General features: G+C 42.3%; 1 protein-coding gene across 4 annotated transcripts in view; it reads left to right on the forward strand.

Annotated features, from left to right (window-relative positions):
- The window catches only part of ubtd2 (ubiquitin domain containing 2), a 102,972-nt gene that overhangs the window by 27,335 nt on the left and 47,832 nt on the right, over positions 1–27,805 (forward strand). Inside the window, exons 1-2 of one of the 4 annotated variants that reach the window (XM_038795535.1) lie at positions 1,201–1,338; positions 3,108–3,223. The exons of 1 other annotated variant lie outside the window; for it this stretch is intronic. In XM_038795535.1, coding sequence (XP_038651463.1) covers position 3,223 — 1 coding nt within the window. In that variant the 5' untranslated portion in view covers positions 1,201–1,338; positions 3,108–3,222. Of the gene's footprint in view, positions 1–1,200; positions 1,339–3,107; positions 3,224–6,380; positions 6,477–27,805 lie in introns of those variants that run through there. 2 more of the 4 variants (XM_038795536.1, XM_038795534.1) reach the window with 2 other exon arrangements.

The raw sequence follows: 27,805 nt of genomic DNA on the forward strand, positions 1-27,805 counted from the left end.
GCTGACCATATTTGGAACTTTAGTGGAGCTGAGTCCACAAAAGATCAGCCATGATCTAATTGAATGGCGGAGCCTACTCCTGCTCCTTATGTTACTCCTTACTCTACTCCTTACTCCAGGAGTAAGCCTACTCCTGCTCCTTATGTTCTTATGTTCTAAAGCCTGCCCCTTCCAATCAAGGACGGTGGGAGCTTAACAGAGGTAGGTTGCTACCATGGCATTTTAGCCAGCAGGGTTCATCGCATCTGGCTGTGAAGGAGGCAGAAATTTACTGGTATCAGCAGGGAGACGAAATCCATTACACAGATTTCTTTTGAGATCTCTCAGAGGTGTCATCGATATGATTTGTGAACTCTCAGTTCTGTTAGTTGCAAGTGCTACTACTATACACTATTCATTGTAGACACCTTTTTGCGCGCGCGCACACACTATCAAAGCAGATTGATATACTGGTTTAGCAAACAGATGGTCAGCTATCCAGCGGAGAGTGCTATTTTTGCGGGGGTGACGGAGTTCCTCGATGGTGTAAACAGCCATAGATGCAGAGATTAACCATCCCCCAAAAAATTTACAGGAATAGAAGTTTTGTGGACTGCCACATTGCGGCTGCTTCAGGATAATGCCCGTTGCGGAACGTAATGCTGTTTTTTATGGAAATATCTGTGGACTAATCGAGCTACAGTATTGCTGTTGTAGATTGATAATAAGAAGCATTAATAGTCCCATGCAACGCTCAGGGAGAACTCTGCCGTGTAATAAAAGCTCAGCATCCAGTACAATTCACGTTTTTTTCCGGTAGGAATGAATTTAATTGGGGCTGGATTTGTTGCATGCGGTGGCTCCACGTCCCTTGTGGGCCCGGTGTGTGGTCCAGGAGCATTTTAACCGCGAGTCGGATTAGCGTATTGCAACAAGGACTGTCACCTGTGACTGGAATCTAGCGTCAGGAGGTGGATGCCTCTCAAGACCCGAGCCGGGCGAGCGGTGCTCCAGAGGCAATTATGACGAGGAACGAGGAGGAGGGTTACCTGTGGGTCTCGGAGGAATAGCCCTGTCCCCCTGGCCCAGAAGCAAACCGTGAAATAAAAATTTAATAATTTCTTCTGGCCTGCCCGCCCCAGGTTTCGGTAATAAATCTGACACTGTACGTCATGTTGCAATAGGCAGCAAAATTATGCTGCGGTTTGAATGATGTCATCAAATGCTGACTTTTAAGTATTTGTGAGGCGTCCATTTACGAGGGCGATGCTGCCGGAGAAAATAGCAACTAAACTGTCAGTCGATGGAAATTCGAGTGGAATTAGCACCCGACCACCCTGTTCTCACTGTACAGACCAGGTCAAACCATACCTTTCTAATTTATCTTTGTCAATAAATATGCGCACTGTCATGTGTCCCATGGGTAGCTTGAAAGCTTTGTGCTTGGGTAACTTTCACTTCCACAGGAATAACCATCTTCCAAGACATTCGCTGCTGATTGGTGCAGACAAAAACACTCGGGTGTCATTCGACCTGTATTTGTTGGCACCTCATGAACTGCGGTTCCTCGCATAAATCATGCAGCACATTCAGAAGTCCTAAAGGAATTCCCAGCTTCATCTAGCAGCAGATTTGTTTAAAATTAGTTAAGCGTTTTAAAGTCTGTCATTAAATTAATCTGTTTCATTTAGGTTTGCTTTGTGTTTGTGCTTTACATTGGTTGCTTTCATGACTCTAGTTCCTGACGGGATATTTTCCAATTTAATCTATATTTCAAAAATCTGATTTGATTTTACCAAGGTGCTTTTTTATTTTGCACAATGTGGCTTAATTGTAAAATTAGAACTGTTTTCAAATCCCTCCATGCCCTCATCCCTCCCTAACCCACTGCTCTGCTCCAGTCAGCCCTACATCCTTCTGAGTTTTGTGCAATTATCCAAATCTTCTAGCCTCTTAAGCATCCCCAATTTAATTACATCTCCATAGGCGGCTGTGCCTTCAGCTGCCAAAGCATTCTGGAATTCTGGCCCTTAACCTTTCTATGTCTTTACTTCTCTTTTCTCTCTCATTCTTTACAACCTACCACTTTGACCAAGCTTTTGGTCACCTGCGCTAATATCAGAGCAAGTCAAAGGCTAGAAATCCTACGGCGAGTAACTCACCTCCTGACCCCACCCCAAAGCCTATCCGTCTACTTCTGAAGGGCAACCAGGAATGGGCAATTAATTCTTGCCTAACCAGCAATGCCCACATCCCGTTAATGATTTTTAAAAAAAATCTACCAGTGTCAAATGTTGTTTCACAGCGTTCTTGAGATGCAGCTGAGAAAAAAGTTATTGTTAATATGGAATTGCAGCAATAACTGTTTTAAAACGATAGGCCTGATTTTATGAAGGGGAAGTACATGTTGGTGGTGAACTGTCCGTGTTCATTGTCATTGTCCTTCTAAGTTTCGATGCCATCATTACCTCTCTAAACTGACCACAACTTAAGGACAATTGGCACAGGCATAGAAATGCTCAAGCGCTCTGTTTTAACTTCTGTCTTCTCCCATGGTTACATGTGAGTCTTTAATTTAGCCTATGAAAGAAAATATTTTTTTTGTTTCTAGGGGGTCTGTAAAAGTCCTTTGATATAATTGGCTGTTTGGTCAGCCTGATGACATCACTCCAGCTCCATGTTGTCAATGCCAAGTGAGGAATGATGCACTCAGTTACACTGCCCAGTCCTAGAGCTGAAATTCTGCTGAGAGAGATCACTGCATCTTTCAGCAAGTTACTTAATGGACAGCAGCAAGTGCCGCCCCTTTGACACGAACTGAAAATCTGGCCTGATGTTTGAAATAAAGTATTCCTCACTTTATCACTGGTTTTTATGACAGTTAGTATAGATTGTTCACAAATAGTAAGTGGTTATTCTTCCTGCTCATGGTAATTGTCATCAGAACACTTCCATTGCATTAAAATGTGCTCTGAAGTTACTGCAAGATGCCTACAAAATGCAGTATGACTGATTGACTGCTTTAAAGTCTGATATATAGTGCTAAGTCATATTGTAAGTACGAGGCTGCTTGCAGCAAAATTTGCCCCTTGATGGCTGTATAACTGTCATCTTTTCAAATACCTCAGGTCATGGAAAATTGGGATTAGTTAGCAAGATACAGAAAAGTCCTGTTGTTCCAGGTGACAGAGAGGCACAGAAACAACAGATCAAGGAAACTGCAGTGCGGCTTTATTGAGGAAAAGTAAGCTCCAATTACGACAGAGTTATGTTCTACCAAGGCACCGTGATCTTTGTATCATAAAATAATCTGAAAGACTTGTACAGTCTGTGAATTTAAATTTTAAACAGTTATTGCTCCTGAAACACAGTGCTGTCAAGATTGTCGTCTGCGGAAGCTTCAGCAGTACATCCGGCAAAAGATCAGAGAATCACTGACAGCAACTTTTGAATTTCTGCTTTTAACTGCATTTTGTGGAGCCAGAAGTTGTTGTCAGTTTCACAGAGTAATGCTGCCAATGCTGTAATTACAACTGTAAAATGCAGGCTAATATGTTTTCCACTTTATCTATTCCACTTGTCAGTTAATGAACAAAAGATAGAAAATTGTCACTGCCTTCAAACATTAATATTTTGGATTTAACAAATATCGAAGTGCATCACTTAATTTAGCTAAAATTAACAATTCATACTGAACTCGGTTCCTTTTTTAAGAAAGCAGGGTAGATGCTGAAAGTATTAAGCATGATTAAGATATTTATTCATACAAGTAAAAATGTCATATGATTTATTTACTGATTAACATTTACTGATCAGTGTGAAAAAGGTGCACAAGATTCTTGACTTTGGTGTGAAGCAATATTCTAACAATCAGGAGATTAATATTTTTTAAAGGGTAAGGCTATGTGGCTGTTCGTTATGTAAGTTGGAAAAGGCAGTTACGTAGGTGTTGTTAGAATAAATGATTTATTATTTCCTGGGGACAACTACATTTGATTTCTGCACAAAAATGTGAGATAACACTTCTATAATTTCAAAAGACATTGAGGAAACAACATACGAAGCATTAATTTAAATGTTGCTTTATTGCACCATGGTTAAACTTGTGTAAATTTTGTGGGAAATCCTGAGCTTATTCAGCATGATTTCATTTGATATCTCACAGAGTACAAGCCCAGTACACTGGAGAACTGGATATTAGAAATACTCAGTATTTCTGGGTACTTTTTGAACCTGTCCACAATTAAATGTTTAGACAATGCAAGTGTTGTACATTCTGCCTAAGCATTTAGCATTTAACTGCTTGGAGAGAGACTCGTCTGGCCAGGAGGATTAAAGTTTGTCAACCAGTATGCATAGGTTTTACCTGTCTGAAATCCAAACTCTACCTGTTGATTTTGAGTGGTACCTACTAGCTAAAATGCACCTTGAAGTACTATCAATCCTTGATCTTTTTAGTTGCAAAATAATTATAAATCTATGTCAGATGAGAGATACGTTTTCCGGCACAGCGCATCCCCGCCGGCAGCGGGATCCTCTGAATAATCTGAAAGACTTGTACACCCAATGCTGTCGGGAAACCAGCGGGTGTGGGTGTACTGCCGGCAAAGCGGAGGATCCTGCCGACGGAGAATCCTGCAGAAAATGTCTTATTTTCTGCTTTGTTCACAGAGGTGTTCAAGGTCAGAGATGAAGCTGGTTCTAATATTTTTATGCTGACTGCCGCTCCCAGGCTTGAACAGGTTGAGCTGCCGTAGTTCATATCTATCCTACTTTATGCAGCGGATTCGTTTAGAAACAAAAATGAATTATTTGTTGACATTGTGCTTATTTCCTGCAGCACACTGGCATTGTTTTCATTATGTCATTAAAAAAATCTACACAGCCAAATAGTTTGAATGAAGCAGAAATAAGTTAGCCATTTGAATTAAATGAACTTTTCTGCAAATTTTATTTGGAAGGAAAGAAATCAGATTTCTTATTATGCAAAGAGCTAAGTATGAGTTTGCTTTGTGCGTTTCTGTATGATATGTGATCATTCTGTTAGAATTATTTTTCCTTCCCCAAAGAAGATTTTGGTTCAACTCTTTTTATAGAGCAGTTTTTCATGTTCTGTTAATGCGTTGCTAAAAATGACGGGTTTTTTTGTTCTCAACCCTTTCATGTTATATTTATAGCAAAATGACCCACAATTCGCATCAACTGAAACTAGCAAACATCCTGAGTTGTTAATGAAACAGCATCTTATGGTGAAATCAACCTTTTTGATATTCCACAACAGAGACTGCTCAGATTTGATTTAGGTGAGAGGTTAAAATTTTAGAAAGCTGAAACAGGAATCCATCCTGGAACCTATTCTTTTCTGGTTTTACATTGACAGATTGAGCGACAGGCAATCAATATTTTCAGGAGGCGATTTAGTCATTGAAACTTTAAATTTATGCCGCCACTTTTAAAGTGTTCTATTTTTAACCGCTGTCAGCCAGTTCTCCAGAACCTCGGGAAGTCGAACAGGTAAAAGCAGGCAAAAAGGCATCAGGGTAAATGCTTTAATAGTACTGCTTGTGTACCCACCAACAAACCTATCCAGATTGAAATTTAAAAAACTTCTGCTAGTCTAAGCATCCAGTGCAGTCTATTGAGCCTTTCAGATTGCTTTGGTTTTGAAATGAGCTTGCAGAAATGAAAAGACAAGTATCCCAATGTAGAGCACTGATGATCCTAAACAATAGGAAAACTAATTATTTTTACTTGCTAGTGTTGTGAAAAATTCAAATTTGCATAATAAAAATTGCATTATATAATTTTATCAAAAGAAACTGATCGGAAAAAGCATCTGAACTATGAGGGAGAACCTAGAATTCTTTCCTCTGGAGAAGCGAAAGCTTAGGGGTCAAAGTATTTCCACTTTGCCAAGGAATAGATGAATTAAATCCTAATTATATGTTTGAGGTTGTGTCACACTCTGAAACCAGAGGAACACGACTTCCAGTTATGGAAGAGAGTTGATGCTATGGTATTAGAGTTAATTACTATATCTTTCCTATGGCAGGCGTAAAGCAACTTTACATTCAGGTTGTTGATCCAGATAATTGTGTCATGAATCATGGTATGTATAGATGTAGATTGTGAATTGGGCATTGAATTATGTTTTTCCTGGTCTGTTCTAGGTTATCGCAGTCTCTCACTGGAGGGCTTTTAATTTTCCATTTATTCATCAAGTATTTGCACCTGCCTTGGTTTATGAGAGTCTAGTTTAACATTACCCGTTAGCTTTGCAGAACACCAAAGCAAGGGATCTTCTCCATCAGGTTTTTCATGAGATGTTTGTGACTTGTTGTGAACAGTTTCATCAGCTTTGAAATTGCATTTTCTGCAGCTAAGTGCATGGGTCCAAAAAGGCTTATGCGACTTGAAGTGGCATTGAGGGACATTGTTAAAGTTCTTCAAGATGGAGAGTTTGTTTTCCTTGGCTTGTACTTTCACGGACTGGAAAGGTGAGTGATCTGCAACATGGTAGATGGGGAACAGTATAGTCGGGAGTTAGGCATGGTTCTCTGTGGCTGTGGGATAGTCCAGGAGGCTAAGTTGCCTGTTCGATGCCAAGGTTTGGAACTTGTGCTCTGGGGTGGGAGGATCCTGTGGTCGTGATCCACATAGGTAGCAACGATATAGGTAGGACTCGGAAAAGGTTCAGCTGAGCGAGTGTGAGTAACTAGGAGCTAAATTGAAAAGCTGAAGAACGTGACTACAGGGTAGGGTTTTCAGCCAAGTGTAGTGATGGTGTATTGGAAGAGTAGGCACTATGGCAGTTACTTATGCCTCAGTGAGTCACTAGTTGGCACCAGCACCTTGATTGTATTGGTGTCTAACTGATAACTCTTCCAACATGTATATCTGCCACTTAATTATATTTGACCAGTTCTGTTATATTATCTACAATGGTAGTAGAAATAAGCTCTTTAGAAAATGTATGACTTGAACATCAGATTGAGCTATTTTATTTTTGTTATGTGTGAGCCAGCAGTTATGTGTGAGCCTTAGATTTTATAAATTACATAAGTAGTGGAAAAAGTGAATGATATGCGGATCTAGTTAAATTTTAGCTATGTGAATAGTGAGTTGATAGTATTTTCAAAATATAGGCAGATAGTTCAATGATATGGGTTGGGAGGAGAATGAGGGAGTGCGATAAGATCAAGATGTGGGTACATTATCACAGTACAAAGTAGTTGAGAATTAAAACTACTCATTTGCAATTTGTTCTTGGGATCTAAGGTTTGGGATTATGAATTACATGTCACTTCACTGACTGATTTATTGTATTAATCATTGGAAAAATGTTAAGGCATTGGGATGAGTGCAGAAAAGATTCATGCAAAGGGCCCAGGGATGACGAATTTCAGTTATGAAGATAGATTGGAGAAGTTGAAACTGTTTTCCTTAGAGAAGAGAAGGCTGAGGGGAGATCTGATAGAGGTATTCAAAATCATGAGGAGTCAGGACAAAAGTTGATGGGGAGCAACTATTCCCACTTGTGAAAAGATCTATAACGAAAGGACGCAGATATAATGTAATTAGCAAAAGAAGCAAAAGCGACATGAGGAAAACCTTTTCATGCAGTAAGTGGTTAAGGCCTAGAATTCACTGCCTGAGAATGTGGTTCCATCAGGACATTCAAAGAGGAATTAGATTGTTATCTGTAAATGAAAAATGCAGAGTTGCAAGGAGAAAGTGAGGGAATGACAGTAGGCATTTGGAGGGCTGAATGCTGCCTTCCACACTAACAATTCTGGGAAGAATGACTTAAATTGGGACCTGGATATTCAATGGTACATGACACTTGGGGAGACAGGAAGTTGGGAAAATATGGATGGGTAGCTCCCTTCATTGAGGATGACATTGATGCAGTAGAGAGTTCTGGAGGTCGAATTAGTTTTGGGTAGAGATAAGAAATAGTGATGACAGGAAGTCACTTGCCAGAATGGTTTTTTAGGTCCCCTGATAGAAAGCACACTGTAAGACACGGTATAGAGGGTGTAATAAAGGGGGCTTGTGAGAAAAGTACAGCGATAATCCAGAGTGAGTTTAATCTATTTATAGATTGGATTAATCAGATTGGCAAAGATGACAAGTTCATAGTGTTTTCATGACAGTTTCTTAAAACAGCATGTTCTATACCCAACCAGAGGGCCAGCTTTGTTAGATTTGGTCATGTGTAATAAGATGGGACTAAATAATCACTTTGTAGTGTAGTTGCCCCAAGGTAGTGTGATCAAAATATGATTGAATTTTGCATTCAGTTTGAAGGAGAGAAGCATGGATCTAAGACTAGGGTTTTAAACCTAAATAACATTAATAACAAATAATTATGAGGGCATGGAGACCAATCTGGTTAAAATGAACTGGGAAACTAGGTTACGGGAAAGGTCAGTAGACATGCAGTAGCAGACATTTAAGGACGTATTTCAGAATGCTCAGAAACGATACTTACCAGTGTGAAAAATAGACTCGCAGGGAAGGACACACCATCCATGGCTAACTAAGGAAATTAAAGATGGTATCAAATTGAAAGAAATAACATATAATTCAACAAAGATCAGTGTCAGGCCAGAAGATTGGACAGAATATAAAGAAGAGCAAAGAACAACTAAAATTTTAATAAGTAGAGGAAAATACTGGCTAGAAATGTAGAAATGGGAGTTTCTACAGATATTTGAATAAATGAAGTGAGCTTTGGTCTTCCACAGAGTGCGTCTGGAGAATTTCCAATTAGAAAATAAGGAAATGGCAAATGAATTAAATAGAAATTTTGCATTGGTCTTCACTGAGAGGATACAAACAACATTCCAGAAATATTTATGAATCGGGATGTGGTAGGGAGGGAGGAACTTAATACAATTAAAATCACTAGGGAAAGAGTACTGAGAAAAATCTTAGAACTAAAAGCTGACAGTCCCCAGATCCTGATGGATTTCACCTAAGGGTCTTTTTTTTAAAAAAGAGGCTGCTGAGTTAGTGGGTGCATTGATTTTCATTTTCCAAAATTCCCTCAACTCTGAAAAGTTACATTGGATAAATAGTAAATATGATTCCATTTATTTAAGAAAGGAGGGAGACCGAAAGCAGGAAACTGCAAGCCAAGTTAACTTAGCGTCTGCCACAGGGAAAATGCTCAAATCTATTATTAACAAGATCATAACAGGGCACTTAGAAAACCTCACCGCAGTAAGACAGAGTCATCATGCTTTTGTGAAGGGGAAATCATGTTTCACTAATTTATTGGAACCCTTTGAAGAAGTAACAAGCAACATGGATAAAGGGGAATCTGTGGACATGCAGTAAGGTGGCACTTTTCACTGTGACATATAGGTCACTATAGGTGTCATTCTATGCAAAATAAGAGCTCATGGGCCTGAATTGTGCATTTGAGGCATATCCAAAGTTAGTGAGTGGAGCGGAACCTATTTCTGCCAGAGATGGCGTTAATACGATATTCCACTGGATAGCCAATTCATGGCCATTCAAAGTGAAACGTGCTCTGTGAAATGTTGAGTGCTGCCAGGGAAGGTGGGAGCCAAGAAAAGGAAGGGTGCGGGCTGGCACTTCCAATGTGTTCCCTCAGGCACAACTGTGGAACCTGTCTTGAGAGCTGCAAACATGTTTTTTTTTTAAAAATCAACAGAAAAGCTATGCCACACGTGTCTAGGCAGTACAATCATATGCAGACCTCAAGTCTCCAGATACATTTGTTACTTTAATTTGAGCCCTGCATTTCACCCTGACCAGGATCGAATCGTAAAGGTTGCCTAGCCAATTGACTCGCCCGTAAACTATAAAAGCAAACAGGCAATCTGAAATCCCAGTCAGTTGTTTGATTTAAATTGACATCCTGATTGTCAGCGGGCATGCCTAAACCTTGTATGTAAAATTCTGGCCATGGTGTGGAAGGTAGCACATTAACAGGGATGACAAAGGATTGGTTAGCTAACCGGAAGCAGAGAGTGGGCATAAATGTTTCATTTTTGAATTAGCAAGATATGGAGTGGAATGTCATAGGCGTCGGTTCTGGGGTCTCAACCATTTACAGTTTATGTCAATAACTTCCATGAAGGGACCAAATGCACTGTTGCTAAATTTGCTGGTACAGAGATAGGTAGGAAAGTAAGTTGCGAAGAGGACATAGAGCCTGTAAAGAGATGTTGAGAGGTTAAGTGAGTGGGCAAAAGTTTTGAATGTAATAAAATGTGAACTTTGGCAGGAAGAATAGAAAAGCAACATGTCATCTAAATGGAGAGAAATTGTAGAACTGAGGTGAAAAGGGATCTAGGTACCTTAGGAATTGAATGAGGAAAAGTTAGTATGCAGGCAGGTACAGCAAGTGATTAGGAAGGCAAATGTTGTTTATTGCAAGGGAAATGGATTATGAAAATGGGGATGTTTTGCTAAAGTTGTACAGAGACCACATCTGGAGTATTGTGTACCGTTTTGCTCATTTAAGAAAGGATGTACGTACCTGGGTTGGGGGTGAGTGGTGAGGTGGGTGGATTATCTTGTGAGGAAAGGTTGGACAGGCTGGGCCTGTACCAATTGAAGCTTAGAAGAATGAGACCCCCTTGTTACTCCATCAAATAATTTCATCAAGTTAGATACAATCATCTCTTCGCAATTTCATGCTCACTGTCCTTGAATAATATGTGTCCCCCAATTGATGCATTAGATTTTGTCTCAATATTTTCCAGTAATTTGCCCCTTCGAAGGTTAGATTGATTTGACTTTAGGGCTATCCCTATCCTTTTAAACAACAGTACAATGTTAAATGTCCTCCGCCACCATGCCTGTAACCAAAGAAGATTGGAAAATGATGTCAGAGCTTCATCATTGCTTTAAAAGAATGCACATTTTGACATAAAATAGCTTGTGCTTCAAAAAGACTTGTCCCCCCCCCCTTCCAGACCTTTTTTTTTCTGTGTAATAGTGACCTTTTACCTTGCCTGCCATCCTGAGATTTCATTCAAGTATGGGAGCGCCCAAACTGCCAAACAACACATCTACCCAACTCTTTGAGCACCACCTGCCCCGCATGCGGCAGTCTGCACATCGCGCATTGAACTTCCATCGGCCATTTTGGAACCCATTGAATCAGAGTGGAAGCAAGTCATCTTCCATCCCGAATCACTGCCTACGCAGTTGAAGAACATCTAGTGCTAAATGTTTTGTGTTTTGAATGCCTGCTCACAAAATGACAGGTTTAAATTGTCTTTCAGATTGATTTCAGCCAAGATCTTATGACTGAAATGTGCTCACATCGACTGCATAATTAGTCACTTGTGACAAACCTGATCAGTCATTAGGGCATTTAATATAGAACATTCCAATGTGCATCAGAGACAAAAAATACTGCATAAGAGTTAGAAGAGGTTAAAGAAGAGAGTGTTAGCAAGTTTTTAGGAAGTGTTGTTCAACCAAAGGACAAGGTAGCGAAAGGTTTTGCAATGGACGATGGAGAGATGAAAGCAAAGAAGACTAGAATTGGTAGTGCCAAAAACACCCAGGCATGAAGGGCTTAGGCTTAGTGATGGAAGGAAGGCGAATTGAGAGTGTGTCCAAGACATTTGCTAATGAGAATGAAAGTACTGAATTCAACAGATTGAAGACAGCAAACCAATCAAGGTGCACAAGGGTGCTGTGCAAGATACAATGCTAAGTAATTTGTGATTTTATACAATGGAATCCAGGAGGGTGGCAAGGACAATGTTGGGGAAATCAAGGGTGGTGATGAAGAACCTATGGAGGAGAATTTCTGTCACGAGGAGGATGATGTGGACATGGAAATAATTAAATTTGGTGATGGATAATATGCGGTTTAGAGCTGAGCTCAATGTCACAAATTATACTAATGTGTGTGTCCTTGTGTTAAATTTGAAAGACCATCAAGGCCTGGAGGGATTCCAAATAGGGTGGCCTCAGTCAGACTGACATTGAACTGGAGGACGGTTTCACGAATGTAGAGCTTGCTTTACAGCAAACAGTTGGAAACTCTGCTGGTGGGTAGTGACAATGAAGGAAAGTTGAACATCATCCGCACACGTGAAGATAAAACTTATAGGTACAGATTATGTTGTAAAGAAACAAAACACCAATGACGGAATTTGGGACATTCATAAATTGGCCTCACTAGGGATGGAGTAGGAGGAGAAGCATGAGATGTGCTGACTGGATTGGGACAGGTAGCAGTGGAATTGAGCAACGGTGGCACCACAGGTGCAGTAAATGGAAGATAATTGATTGGTTGCCCATGTTGAAAACAACAGAGAGCTGGAGGACGTAGGGTAAGCAGATCTTGATCACAGTCACAAAGGGCATCATTGATTTTGTCCTGAGTGGTCTAGGTGCTGCTGCAGGCAGGGAAACTAAATAGCGAATTCAAACAAGGTAGTGTAAGAGCATGGAATTAGTAGGAATGGCACACCCAAGGACTCCATCGGCTTGGCACATCCTAGATTATATTGCCATATCTTAACTTGTTCTCTGTCCTGTTCACAATTGCCACTGCATTTGCTGACTTAGACTGGTCCCTAATCTGGCTTCACCTCCATTTTAAAATTCTCACCCTTCTGTTCAAATCTCTCCCACGACATCCATTTCCTATCTCTGTAACATCCTTAAGCCCAAAGCCTCTTCACTTCTGACCTCTTGCATATCTCCAATTTTATTTGTTCCACCATTGACAGCTATGCCTTGAGCTGCCGAGACCCAAAACTTCTTCACCTTTCTACCTCTCCTCCTCTCTTAAGTCAATCCTGTTTGACCATGCTTTTGGTCACCTAGCCTAATATCTCAATGTGACTTTGTATCAAATTTTTGTCTGATAATTGACCCATTAAATGCCTTGGACCATTTAGTACATTAAAGGCTATATATGATTGCAAGTTGTTAAGAAATAAATTTGAGATTGGGATCATAGTTGGGGAAATCAAAGGCCACGAGTAGGTTTAGAAGGAGAATGGTGGTCAGGGTTGAAAGGTTGAGGAGGCAGAGCCTGAAGAAAGTGAAATGTTAACTGCTGTAGCTTGTTTCCACGATGGTACCTTTTTGATATAATTTTGATGCTATAAGCCATGTGTGGAAAACACCATCCGATAATTCTAGTTCCTTTGTAACTCCCCAAAAAGCACCATGTATAGTCCTGAACATCAAGTATTTTTTTTAAATCAACCCCTATGTAGTTTGCTGTGATCTAATGATGCATGTGGTTTCAATATTATACATTACAAATTGCGAAATTATGGATTTTTCTCTTTTTAAAAAAAAAAATGACACTATGGTTTGAAATTCCCAGTTCACTTTCAGTTTTCATTATTGTATCCTGCAAAGTATTAACAGAGCACTGTCTAATTTGTGGGAATCAGAAGACGGCCAGTTTCGCTGGTTTTCTCACCAGCGAGTATGACAGCCAGGCTCCGACAAGCTGGTTTGGACTGCTTTATGAAGATGCTAATCTAAACTGCTTACACTGTCCTTTGCCAACATAATTAAATTAGAACAGGAAAGCAGCCCAATTCCAAAAAACAACATAAATGGAGCTTAAATGTTCCAGCCCACCTGAATTTTCATTTAAATTGGTGTGTCTATTGGGTGGGAATTGCTTTCTTCCTTTTGACACGGGAAATTTAAATCCTTTGTGCAACGGTTGGATATGTAACCTGAAAATTTATAAATTTTGTAATTTTGTCTCTTACCTACCAGATAATTAAGCTGTGTCTTGTTCTCTGGCACTAAGCAGTGCCGATCATGGAGCTCCTAATATGGTACGTGGGCCATAGTTTGCCGTAGGTGTGTTTTAAATGGTGCCTGTTGTTTGATAGGCTTGTTCTTTCAAGTTTAAATTTTTATTTTTTTGGTGTGGTAAGACAGTGAAAGTATGAGCTGATAATGCCGCAACAGGGAAAAATAATGCCTGGGACTGAGAAAGCAAATGCTGCTTTCTTGACCAATAAGGTTGAAACACTGTAAAATTAGCAAGGAAGACTGCCACAGAAGTATAAATTACTATGGGTAATTCAATGTTAAATCAGATTCAGAAAGAGAAAAAATGAGAGGCATTTATTTTTAATTCTACATTTTAAAAATCTCCCAACAGTTAAAACCTGAAGCAACAAGTTCTAAACTTGAAATATTGAATTTCTGGTGCTCGAGACATTCCCTGGTAGTAATTGGTACTTATCACATTGTTACAAGGTACTTAGACTGAAATAGACAAGACAAGCCTGTGGCAAATTTATTTCAGATCTAAGTGCAACAAGCAATGGGGCGGCACGGTGCTTAGCACTGCTGCTTCACAGATCCAGGGACTCAGGTTTCAATTCTAGCCTTGGGTCACTGTCTGTGTGGAGTTTGCACGTTCTCCCCGTGTCACATGGATTTTTCCGGTTTCCTCCCACAGTCCAAAAATGTGCAGGTTCGGTGAATTGGTCATGCTAAATTGCCCCTTACTATACAAAAGGGTCGGTGGGGTTACTGGGATACGGGGATAGGGTGGAGGCGTGGGCTTAAGTAGGGTGCTCTTTCCAAGAACCAGTACAGACTCGATGGGCCGACTGGCCTCCTGCACTGTAGAATCTATGATGATGCATTTTAATGATGAGCCAACTAATGAAATACCAAATTTGTAAAGCTAACACTGGATTCAACACTAATCAGGTAGTAACTGCAGTGTTTCGCAACCCTCTCCTCTGCCCTGAGGTGCTGTGCAAATAATGGCAAGGGCCATTAGCCTCACAATTATTCTGACATTGAGTTATGGACTGTTATCTCTGCTGTTCTTGCAAAGTCTGAGGTAGGTCACTTAAGATATTGTTTGACCTCTGGCTACCTGTGGAACTGTACTGAACCTAAACCCATGCAGGAAAGGAAAAGTTAAGTGGAAACTCGGTTATTTTATCCATTTGCTGACCAACTTGCAGAAATGAAACCAATGATAGGCACAGGCTTGTAATTTTAATGGTAGATATTGGATCATAATGCAAAAATACTAATGATTGTAATATATCTTTGCCATTTAGGTTGTCAGTGTTTTATTTTTATGTCTGACAGCTTTTTTATCAGTAATTCTGATTTTTGTTTATTTTGTTTCAATTAAAACTCAGAATGTTTCAACCACTCACTTTTCTGAGCCTATTGTCCACAGTCCACCTTTGATTCTAGTGATTACAACATTGGAATCAAAAGCAAGTAACCGTTGTCCTGTTATAAATTTAGTCCTCTTGTAATAGAGGATATAAATGGGAGAGAAGAAAAACATTTAATATCCAAGTTTACCAAAACAAATTGGAGAAGAAGCTTGCTTGCAAACCCCTACTTCTAATTAGGAGAAATTTACCTTTGTTTAAAACTTCTAAGTCTTAAGCTGATATAAAATTCTGACATAGAAAACTGATATGCTGTATCAACAGCCTTTCTTTGGTATTGCACATACGTTGTCTCTTCTGGCATAAGGACAGTTAGTGTTCAAACTGTATCCAACTTCCTTATGGAATGGTGCCTGTATGCCATCTGGTTCATATCTCTGCACAGTTCCACATGAATACACAATGTGCAAGAATCCATTCTTTTGCTGTGGTGATTTCATTAGATCATAAAACACCTACTTAGTTTGTGTCTCAAGGAAGAAAGATTTTGGATAAAGAAGTGTAATTTTTTTTGATGAAATGATAAACTAGTTGGAAATAATTGTATTTTGCGTGTTTTGGTTAGTGAACCACACTTTAAATTGCCATTGTTCAATGAACCAAATACTCCAAACCACAATAAATCATCATGCTTGTTGTTATTTCACCGAGTATTTTGATAATGACTGCCATAGTTACATATTCTCACTAAATGCAATATGATACTCAAAAGTAAGTTTACTAAATGCAGAATCGTTTTGATCAATTGGAAAGAGCTATCACCTGTAATTAACTTAGAGTACCTACTAATTCAATCAATCTTGCTTTTCCTGTTTGGTTTTGTGGGTACAATTTTCAACCACCCCCCCCCCCCCCCCCCCCCCCCCCCACCCATTTGATCCTTGGCCGAGCCTAAGATTTAGAACAGAACAGGCCCTTCGGCCCTCGATGTTGTGCCGAGCAATGATCACCCTACTCAAACTCACGTATCCACCCTATACCCGTAACCCAACAACTCCCCCTTAACCTTACTTTTTAGGACACTACGGGCAATTTAGCATAGCCAATCCACCTAACCTGCACATCTTTGGACTGTGGGAGGAAACCGGAGCACCCGGAGGAAACCCACGCACACACGGGGAGGACGTGCAGACTCCGCACAGACAGTGACCCAGCCGGGAACCGAACCTGGGACCCTGGAGCTGTGAAGCATTGATGCTAACCACTATGCTACCGTGCTGCCCCAAGTTCGCCAACTCCATGGTATCGCCCTTTCCCTTGCACTCTGCTGCCCATGAATACTGGCCAGATATTAAGCTTAGGATTCTCGGTGTTGTAAAGGGTTACGCCATCTATATGAATTAGCCCGGTAGTGATTCCTTGCCTCTTCTGTTTTTTTCCCTCCATTACCAAAGCCGCCCTTTCACCATTTTTTGTGTGACCTTCTGATATAGCAAACTAAGTAGGTTAAGTACAGAGCTCGGCAATAACTAAAACATGGGAGAATATCTTAATCCATGGGTGTACGTTGACATTCAGCCTCAAACTCCAAAAGTCTTCCCACCATGTGGTGTCATCAATAGGTTCAGTATGGGTTCAGTATCATTCATCATTGTTATAACCTGTTGTTGTAACATGTAGTATATGCTATGCACTTGTTGCGCCCCTCACGGATAACCATAAGGTGTTCTGGCAGTTGTGGGATCACATAGGAAAACCGGCTTGTTTAGCTGTTTCTTTTTTTGTAAATTTCCAGAAGTTCTACCGTACCTACTCTGGCTGGTGCTTGTGGGAGTAGACAGTGTGATTTGTTATGGGGCAAGATCGATCACTCTCATTATGATGCTCTTGTCGCAACCTGGTTGTACAATAAGACCCTTTACTACAATATCTCCCTTTACCCAGGTATGCAACATTAGTTGACTCCATTGTGACTCATATAACCATAGTGCAGTTGGCTATTGCTTAAACCCTCACCTTGCCTCTTCTACATTATACATCGGGTGTGGAGACACAAGTGCAGATGCTTCTATATTACAACTATCTAAAGTAGTCCCTCCCATTGTCCCCTCTCTTGCTACTGCATATGGTCATATCTTATGCCTCACATGATAGTCCCCCCTAATTACTCCAATATTTTCTACTCTATATAATGCTTTAGCAGGTGTTAATTTTGGAATTGCTGGGATGACGTGAACAATGCCAATTAACATATTATTAACAAGGGGTTGGTTTAGCTCACTTGGCTAAATCGCTGGCTTTTAAAGCAGACCAAGCAGGCCAGCAGCACGGTTCGATTCCCGTACCAGCCTCCCCGGACAGGCGCCGGAATGTGGCGACTAGGGGCTTTTCACAGTAACTTCATTGAAACCTACTCGTGACAATAAGCGATTTTCATTTCATTTCATTTCAGCAACACACTTAGCATCAGTTTTATACACATGCCTCAGACCCCTGAGCTGGCAGCCAGTCAAAGAATGATTCTTGTTTTGTGATAGGTTAAACAAGCGTGTGTTTGTTATCCACAGGCACACCTCTCCCTCATGAATTTATCTCACGTTTTCCCGCAGCTGCTGAAGCATGCAAGATCCATAGGTTCTGCAGCCATCATTCTGGGCTGCCCTCCATGAGACATTATGCCCTTCATTCATTAGTGGTCCATGTGTGACTTTCGAACACTGTTGCCAAAGGTCTGACCTGTCCCCGTCAGGTCTTGGTAAGCACCGAGTTGCCTGCCTGGACTTTCTGATCCTTATGCAGTATTTTTCAAAGTTGGGCGTTTAATTTACGGACTTTGTAGGTCACATAGGCCAAATCAATCAAGTCCTTTTCCAAACTGCGCTGAACAGCAAAGTGGTGAACCTATTCTGGTATAGGTCTCTATGGAGAGAGAAGGGAGCTAATGTTTTGAGTCTGGATGACTCTTTGTCAAAGCTGTAAGACCAAGCAGTAAGACAAATCATGTAAGACTTGGTTTTTCTTACTAACATTAAGTCGGCCACTGGACCTGGTTCTAGTTTGAGGCAGGGTAGCACATTTCGTCTGTCAGGTCCCATAGTGGTATGTCTTTGTTCCTTCCCAAACCATCTGATGTACATGCATACCAATATCGTCAATACTCCAATGCATTAATTATACAGTTAGCTTCCGAAGTTCTCCCTGGTCCTCCTGTGAAGTCAACAAATCGGGGTATTAAACAGTTCTAATTGTGTTCGATTTTGATCATCATCCTATCTCCTGTACTGGATATTTGCCTGTTGTCAATTACCCCAGCTGCTTGATTCCAATCCTCTATGCTCTGTTGCTTTCTCATTTCTTGTTTCAAGGATTCTCAACTGCTGACATCACCCTCGGGTATTTCCTGACCCAGTCTTTAACAGATCCTATATTGTCAGTACCCGTCAGTCGCATTGCTCTTCCGGTCATGCGTTGCACAGAAACATAACAAATAGGAGTATGCCATTCGGCCCTGTGAGCTTTCTCCACCATTCATTGTGACCGAATAGAGCTTTATTGTCCACGCAAAAATGGAAATTTGTCTTTGGCTTCACCTCGAATATAACGTTTAATCAATCATACAGTAAATATTTCATGTATACCTACATTCATACATTTGTGCATATATGACATACATCCATATCATACAAACATAAAATATTCCACTCTTCTAAAAAGCACTTACTGCAGTTAAACTAAATAAAAACAGCAAGTTCACTTTACATTGTTATTTAATAAGCTTATGGCACTGGGAACAAAATACCTAATAGCTGATTTGCTATATCAACACGATACTCCCACACTCTTCCCATACCCCTTGACTCCTTTAGAATTTAGGGATCTATCTATTTCCTTTTTAAATATATAGAATGACTTGGTCTCCACAGGCTTCTGTGGTAGAGAATTCCACAGATTCACCACTCTCTTGACTGAATAAGTTTTTCCTCATCTCAATCCTAAATGGCTTACCCTGTATCCTGAGACTGTGACTCCTTGTTCTTGACAACACCCCCCACCCCTCCTCCGGCAGCTAGCGGAAACAACATCCCTGCATCTAGTCTGTTCAACCATGTCAGAATTTTGTACATTTCAATTAGATCTAATTCTTCTGAATTCCAATGAATACAGGCCCAGTCAACCCATTCTCTCTTAATACAACAATCCTGCCTTCCCAAGAATCAGCCTGGTGAATCTTCGCTGCAGCACCCCTCTGGCAAGTAACTCTGCAGTAAGACATACGTGCTCCTATATTCAAATCCTCTTGCAATGAAGGCCAACATACTATTTGACTTCTTAATTGCTTGCTGCACCTGCATATTTGTTTTCAATAACAGATCCTTTTGTACATCAATATTTTGTACATCATGACATTTAAATAATACTCTGCCATTCTGTTTCTCCGTCCGAGTTGGATAACTTCACACTTGTCCACGTTATACTGCATCTGCTATTTATTTGCCACTCATTCAACTTGTCTTAATAACCTTCAAGTCTATTAACATCCTTCACGTCATTCACATTTCCACCAAGTTTTGCGTCATCAACATTATTATTAATGACTTGGACGAAGGAAGCGAATGTACTGCAGTCAAATTTGCAGATCACATAAAATAGGTGGAAAGGCAAGTTGTGAGAGAGATGCAAACAGTTTTCAAAGAGATATTGATAGGTTCAGTATGTGGGCAAAAAGTTGGCAAATAAAGTATAATGTGGGAAAATGTGAAGTTGTTCATTTTGAAAGGGAAAACAAAAGAACTAAGTATTATTAAAATGGAGAAAAACTGCAGAAGGATACGACACAAAGGGACTCGTGGGTTGTGCATGAAACACGAAGCTAGCACACAGGTGCAGCAGATAATCAGAAAGGCTATTGGAATATTGACCTTTATTTCAAAGGTGTTGGAGTATAAGAGTAGGGTAGTCTTGCTGCAGCTTTACAAGGTATGGTGAGACCACATCTGGAGTACTGAGAAGATTTGGCCCCTTATTTAAGGAAATATATAATTTCATTCGGAGGTTGAGAGGGGACCTGATTGAGGGCTACAAAATTGAGAGGTATGGACAGGTTAGATAGCAACAAGCTTTTTTCCAGGAGTGGGGGTGTCAATTACAAGGGGTCCAAATTTCAAGGTGAGAGGGGGAAAGTTTAAGGGAGATGTGCGTGGAAAGTTTTTTTACGTAGAGGGTGGTAGGTGCCCGGAACGCTTTGCCAGCGGAGGTGGTAGAGGCGAGCACGATAGCATCATTTAAGATGCATCTGGACAGATATATGAACGGGCGGGGAGCAGAGGGAAGTAGATCCTTGGAAAATAAGCAACAGGTTTAGATAAAGGATCTGGATCGGCGCAGGCTGGGAGGGCCGAAGGGCCTGTTCCTGTGCTGTAATTTCTTTGTTCTTTCTTTGTAGTTCAGAGAAGATTCACTAAGAAAATCCCTGGTGTGGATACATTGTTTTATGAGCAAAGGTTAAACAGGTTGGGCCTCATTGGAATTTAGAAGAATGAGAGGCGATCTCATTGAAACATATAGGGTCCTTAAGGGGCTTGACTAGGTAAATGCTGAGAGGATGTTTCCCCTCATGGGAAGAGTCTAGGTCCAGAAGGCATAGTCTCAAAGTAAAGGAAATGAGGAGGAATTTCTTCTCTCGGTAGGTTGTGAGTCTTTGGACCTCTTTGCCAAAGAGCTGTGGGGGCAGAGTCATTGTGTATATTTATAAGATAGATAGATTCTTCATTAGTAAGCGATCAAAGGTTACGACGAAAGGGCAGGAAAGTGAACATGAGAAATGTCAGATCTGCCTTGATCCTACTGAATGGTGGAGAAAATTCTGAACGAGAGAAACTATCTCCACTTGGAGAGGCAAGGTTTGATCAGAGATAATCAGCATGGCTTTGCTTTGTCAGAGGGAGGTCATGCCTAACAAATTTGATTTAATTTTTTGAGCATGTGACCAGGTGTGTAGAAGATAGTGCAGTTGATGTAGCTTACATGAATTTCAGCAAAGCTTTTGAAAAGGTTCCACATGGAAGGCTGATAAAGAAAGTAAATGCACATGGGATACAGGGTAATTTGATAAGATGGATTCAAAATTCACTTAGCTGAAGGAGACAGACGATGATAACAGATGGCTGCTTTAGTGATTGGAAGCCAGTAGCCAGTGGGGTACCACAGGGATCTGTGCTGGGTCCCCTCGTATTCGTAATTTATATAAACGACAGATGACTATGTGGAGGCTATAATCAGTAAGTTTGCGGATGGCACAAAGATTGGTCGTGTGGTTAACTCTTGAGGCTGAGTGCCTTGGTGACAGGAAGATATAGATGGGATGGTCAAATGGGCAAAAAAGTGGCAGATGGAAAGAGTGACGTGATACGCTTTGAAAGGAATAATTTGACACGGAAGTATTCAATGAATGGCCTGACACTGGGAAGTTCCCAGGAACAAAGGGACCTTGGCGTGTTTGTCCAGGATCTCTGAAGGCATGAGGGCAGCTTAATAGGGTAGTGAGAAAGGCACATGGGACACTTGCTTTTGTCAAGCGAGACATAGATTACAAAAGCAGGGAGGCCATGTTGGAGTTGTAAAGAACTTTGGTGAGGCCACAACAGGAGTACTATGTGCAATTATGGTCACCATATAGGAAGGATATATTGCACAGGAGAGGGTGCAATGGCGATTCACCAGAATGTTGCCTGGGATGGTACATTTAAGTTATGAAGAGAGGTTGGATAGACTTGGATTATTTTCTTTGGAGCAGAGAAGACTGAGGGGTTACCTGATCGAGGTGTACAAGATTGAGGGACATGAACAGGGTTTTTACAGACCAGCTGTTCCCTTTACATGAAGGGTCAGTCTCGAGGGGATGCATGTTGAATGTGAGGGGCAGGAGGTTTGGGGGAGATTTGAAGAAAAACCTTTTACCCAGAGGGTGGTGACAGTCTGGAATGCACTGCCTGGGAGGTGGTAGAGGTGAGTTGCCTCACATCCTTTAAAACTTACCTGAATGAGCACTTGGCACAGCATAACATTCAAGGCGATGGGCCAAATGCTGGCAAATGGGAATAAGTAGGTAGGCCAGATGTTTTTCATGTATTGGTGCAGACTCGGGGCCTCTTCTGCACTGTTGAGATTCTGTGAAAATTACCTTTGGTTCCTTCATCCAAATCATTGATGTATACTGTGAATAGCTGGGGCCCAAGCATTCTCTGTTCTCTGCAGGACCCCCACGAGTCACTGCCTGCCACTTTGAAAAAGATCCATTTATTCCTACTTTGATTCTTGTCTGCTAACCAATTCTCAATCCATGCCAATATATTATCTCCAACTACTTATGTGGAACTTTGTCAAAAAAGTTCTGAAAATGCAAATGCACCACATCTACTGGTTCATCCTTATCTATCTATGTTGACTTGTTGAATCCCATTGATGTTTTCTAAGTGTTCTTTTGTTGCATCCTTAGACTTTAGCATTTTCCATACCTCTGATGTTAGGCCAACAAGTCTAATTCACTGTTTCACCCCTCTTTAAAAAAGCGAGGTTACATTTGAAACCCTCCAATCTCTTGGGACCGTTCCAGAATTTACAGAATTTTGGAAGATGACAGCCAACGCCTCTACAATTTCCATGGAAACAGCTTTTAGTACCCTGGAGTTAGATGATCAGACCCTGGGGATTTATTGGCTTTCAGCCCTATTAATTTCTCCAGCATTGTTACTTGCAAGTTTACCCTCACTTCATTTTCTTTCTTAATCAATCTCTTTGTCCTCGTTTGCTGAATTCTGAATTGCTCCCAATCCTCAGGCTTGCTACTTCTTCTAACAACTTTATATGACTCCTATTTGGATCTAATACCATCCTTAATTTCTTTTGTAAGCCTTTCTTTTTCTTGAGTTTTTGCTCCAAAAAGGAACGTATACCTGTCACATTGCATACATTTGTTCCTTAAATATTAGCCATTGCCTATCCACCGCCTTGCCTTTTAATAAAATTCCCCAATCTATTTTAGCCAACTTTTAAAAAATAAATTGAGAGTACCCAATTCTTTATGCCCATTTAAGGAGCAATTTAGCGTGTCAAATTTGCCTAACCTGCACATCCTTTTGGATCGTGGGGGTGAGACACACGCAGACACAGGGAGAATACACAAACTCCATTCAGACAATGACCAGGGGCCGGGATCAAACCTGGTTCCTCGGTGCCGTGAGGCAGAGGTGCTGACCACTGTCGCTGTGCTATCTTAACCAACTCCCGTCTCATACTTTCATGTGGAGTAATACCTGCCATCTTGTCAGATGTTGTTCAGAATTTCATGAACATGGCTGGTAGCACATCCACTCATTCTTTAACACATTCGGCTATTGCTTTACTTAAACATTATTTTCAATGTCCTGTTCATTCTCTCTACCGTTCCGGACCTCTGGGAAGGTAGAATATATGAAGCCTTTATCTAACTCCTACCAGCCTGCATGCCACTTTCATTGCCTTGCCAGCAAAGTGTGTTCCCTGATCACTGTCTATTTGTAAGGATACTCCCCATCTCAGTAGCATTTCTGTGAGGTGGCCATGTGGTCTAAATCCATTATTGAGACCAATGCCCTAATATCTAGTAACATCTGATACTTGTGGCCTCCTGGTGTCAGGGCTGTCATGACCTATTTGAGTCAGCTCCAGGAATAACTTGGAATTAACATTGTCAGTCCTCACTACCTTTATAACCCTGTCATGGGCTTTGGTCCTCCTTACCTCCCCTCTTTAGCCAAAAATCAGCTCTCCAATGCCCCAGTTTTCTACAGTTACTGCATTCCTGCACTCTTTGGAAAATGCCCTTTTTAGTTAAAGTATCCATTGTGGCCGCTGGCCTCTTGCTGATGAGGTGATCATGATTCTTTCAAAAAATTAAAGTTAAGTTTCTCTTGAAAGTCATTTTTATTTAGTTACAATGTCTCAGATAAATTTGGTCCCCTTTAAAAAGTTAATATGGGACTTCCGGTGGTGGCCATGGTGTGAGTGGTCGCACATTTGGCAACTCCCGCTTGTGGTGGTGCTTTTGAATCTTTTTCCTGATTAACGGGTGGATGTTTTGATGGAAAAAGCTTCAGGAGTGGCGAAGGAAGAAACCTTTCCTGCGATACAGGAAAAGATGGAAGAGAGCAAGGGGTCAGCCCTACCTTCTCAGTGATCGATGGACTTCTTGAATGAGAATTTCATCCAGCAGAGAAAGGAATCTCTGGAGGACCTGGTGAGGACTGTGGATCTGCTTAAGGTGGGGATCAACTGCATGGAGCTGAGGTTGGAGACTCAAAGCCAGGCGATCCAGAAGGTGGAGGAGAAGGTGGGGAAACATGGGGGAGCATGAGGATCAGCTTGCTTCATTGGTGGCCAAGATGGGGGTGTTGTGAGATACCCAGAAGCGGCTTCAGGAGAAGGTGAAAGATCTGGAGAACCACTCCCGGAGTCAGAACCTGAGAATCGTGGGATTGCTGGAGAACATTGAGGGAGCCAGCGGAAGCTGGTTCGTATGTAGCCAAAATGCTGGAGACGTTGCTGGGGGAGAGAGTCTTCAAACGGACCCTGGAGGTGGATCGGCTGCAGAGTGCTGATGAGGAAGCCACAGGGTAACGAGCCGCCGAGGACAGTGGTGGGGCGGTTGCACCGGTTGCTTGATAAAGAACGGATCTTAAGGTGGGCCAGGCAGACGTTGCAATGTACCTGGGAGGGCAACAAAGTTCGGGTGTACCAGGACCTGGGTGTGGAGCTAACCAGGAGGAGAGTGGCCTTTAATCGAGTGAAGCCTGATCTCTTCAGGGGGTGAAGTTTGGGATGCTGTACTGGGCCCGCCTCTGGGTGACCTACAATGGTCGGGAATATTATTTTGTGACACCGGAGGAAGCGATGAAGTTTGCGAGAAACAATGGACTGGCCAGAGAGGGAGGATATTTTACTTTGGAAGAAGTGTTTGGGGAGGTTGGTTCTCCTTGTCCCCCTGGTCGGGGAGGTTGGGGTTCGGGGGATCCCCCACTTTTTGTCCCCTTGGGAGGGGTGGTAGGGGTTGTTTGTTTCTTATTATGTGAATGTTACAGATGTAACATTCCTGTTTCGGAGGGGGGTGGGGGGGGGTTTGTTTGTTGACAGCACTCGGGACTGTTTTGAGGGGATGGGGAGGGTCGTGGGTGAGCGCATTGGGTTCTTTTATTTCTCTGGGGGCTATTGTCCTTTGTTCTTCTGGTTTTCTTTTCTCTTCTCTGTCTTTTATTGTTGATGTTGGTGTTTGCACCAAGGTGGTGCTTGAGCTGGGGGGGAAGGTGGAAATCAGTGGAGTGTAGGATGCTAGGCCCCATAGGCGGGGGCTGCCAGGCTGGCTGGGTGGGCTAGTTCATGGAAGCGCAGTGGGGGTGAGTCGGTGGTTAGTGTGTTGATGGGGTTTGGGATTGTTGCTCGGAGGGGGGGGGGTGGAACTGCTGACAGGGGAGGGACTTAAGCGGGATTGATGATGGTGGACATCCGAGGGCGGGCCTTGTGGGGTGCAGGACATGGCCGGAGGCTGACCCAGGAGGGGCTATGGTAATCGGCCGGTAGGGGTGGGTGAAAAAGGGGAAGGAAATTCCCCTGACCAGGCTGATTACATGGAATGTGAGAGGGTTGAATGGGCCGGTCAAGAGGTCCCGCGTATTCACGCATTTGAGAAGCTTACGGGCGGATGTGGCATTTTTGCAGGAAACGCACCTGAAATCAGGGATCCAACCAGGCTAAGGAGCGGGTGGGTAGGTCAGGTCTTCCATTCAGGGTTAGATTTGAAGATGAGGGGGGTGGGTGGTCTTGATTAATAAGCGGGTAGCGTTTGAACTGGGAACGTAGTGGCAGATTCCGGGGGAAGGTCCATTATGGCAAGTGGGAAATTGGAGGGGATGCCAGTGATGTTAGTGAATGTTTATGCTCCAAACTGAGGCTATTTAGAATTTCTGAGGTGGGTTCTGGGGACGATCCCGGATCTGGACTTTCATTGGCTGATAATGGGGGGGATTTTATCACCGTTCTTGACCCGAAATTAAATCTGTTGAGTCCAAGGTCAGGGCGGGTATCTGCAGTGGCAAGGGAATTGAAAGGGTTTATGGAGCGTATGGGAGGAGTGGACCCGTGGAGATTTGGTAGGCCGAAGGTGAAGGAATTTTCGTTTTTCTCACATGTACATCCGGTGTACTCCCAGATCAACTATTTCGTGATGGACAAAACGTTGTTGGTGGGGGTGGTCGGTTCGGAATACTTGCCGATTTTGGTTTCCGACCATGCGCCGCATGAGGTGGATTTGCAGGTGAATTGGGGGGAGGGGGGGGGGGCAGCGCCCTCAGTGGAGGTTGGATGTGGGACTGTTGGCAGATAAGGAGGTTTGTGAACAGGTGAGGACTGCTATTCGGATATGTACAGCTGAATGACAGGGGTGAGGTTTCGGCCGCCACGCTATGGGAGACACTGAAGGCAGTGATGAGGTGGGAGTTTGTTTCAAGACGGAGCAGGCGGAGATAGTGAGGTTCGTGGATGAGATTTTGCAGGTGGATAGAAGGCGTTTGGAGGCCCCGGAGACGGGGTTGTTGAGGGAGCAGCAGAAACCCCAGATGGATGGTGATGGCTAGCATGAGAGGACATGGCTTTAAATTGAGGGGAGATAGATACGGAACAGATGTCAGAGGTAGGTTCTTTACTCAGAGAGTAGTAAGGACATGGAATGCCCTGCCTGCAACAGTAGTGGACTCGCCAACATTAAGGGCATTTAAATGGTCATTGGATAAACATATGGATGATAATGGAATAGTGTAGAAGGGCTTTAGATTGGTTTCACAGGTCGCAGCGGAGAATCGCGCCCATTGAATATGGGGAAGAGTGAGGTTTTCCCGATCCAAGCGAGGGGGCCGGAGAGGAGGTTGGGGGAGTTGTCGTTTAGGATAGTTGGTGTGAGCTTTAGGTTTTTGGGCATTCAGGTGGCACGGGGTAGCGGGGGGGGGGGGGTTCGGGGATCACCTGCACAAGCTGAATCTAGCTCGGTTGGTGGAGCAAATGAAGGGGACTTTAGGAGGTGGGATGTGCTCCCGCTGTTGCTGGTGGGACAGGTGCAATCGGTGAATATGACGGTTCTCCCAAGGTTTTTATTTGTGGTCCAGAATCTCCCAATCTTCATTCATTCCACAGTGGGTAGCACTTCTGCTTCACAGCTCTAGGGTTCCAGGTTGTTTGGGCAGGTAAAGTCCCACGAGTTAAGAAGATGCTGCTGGAATGGGGTCAGGAGGGGGCACTGACCAGGATAGTAGGTTTTTTGAAGGGGTGGAGGGTAGGTGTAGACTGTGTGCAATGGGCCCGCGAATCATGTCCACATGTTTTGGGCCTATCTAAAGCTTGGGGGATTCTGGCGGGGTTCCTGAGCGTGAAGGTTGTCCCAAGTCCAGAAGTGGCGATCTTTGGGATGTCAGTAGACCCGGGAGTCCAGGGGTCGAGAGAGGTCGATGCCTTGGCTTTTGCCTTCCTGGTGTCCTGGAGACGAATCTTATTGGAATGGGTGCTGTGGGGGAGGGGGTGTTAAAAAAGTTTGGGGAGTGGGATGGTGGGGTGTTAGATATTTATTTGTTTTGATTATTTGCATTCCTGTTTGCTTGCTTTTTTTATGGTTATGT

The sequence above is a fragment of the Scyliorhinus canicula genome, chromosome 4 (assembly GCF_902713615.1).
Source record: "Scyliorhinus canicula chromosome 4, sScyCan1.1, whole genome shotgun sequence".
In the NCBI taxonomy this organism is placed as follows: Eukaryota; Metazoa; Chordata; class Chondrichthyes; order Carcharhiniformes; family Scyliorhinidae; genus Scyliorhinus; species Scyliorhinus canicula.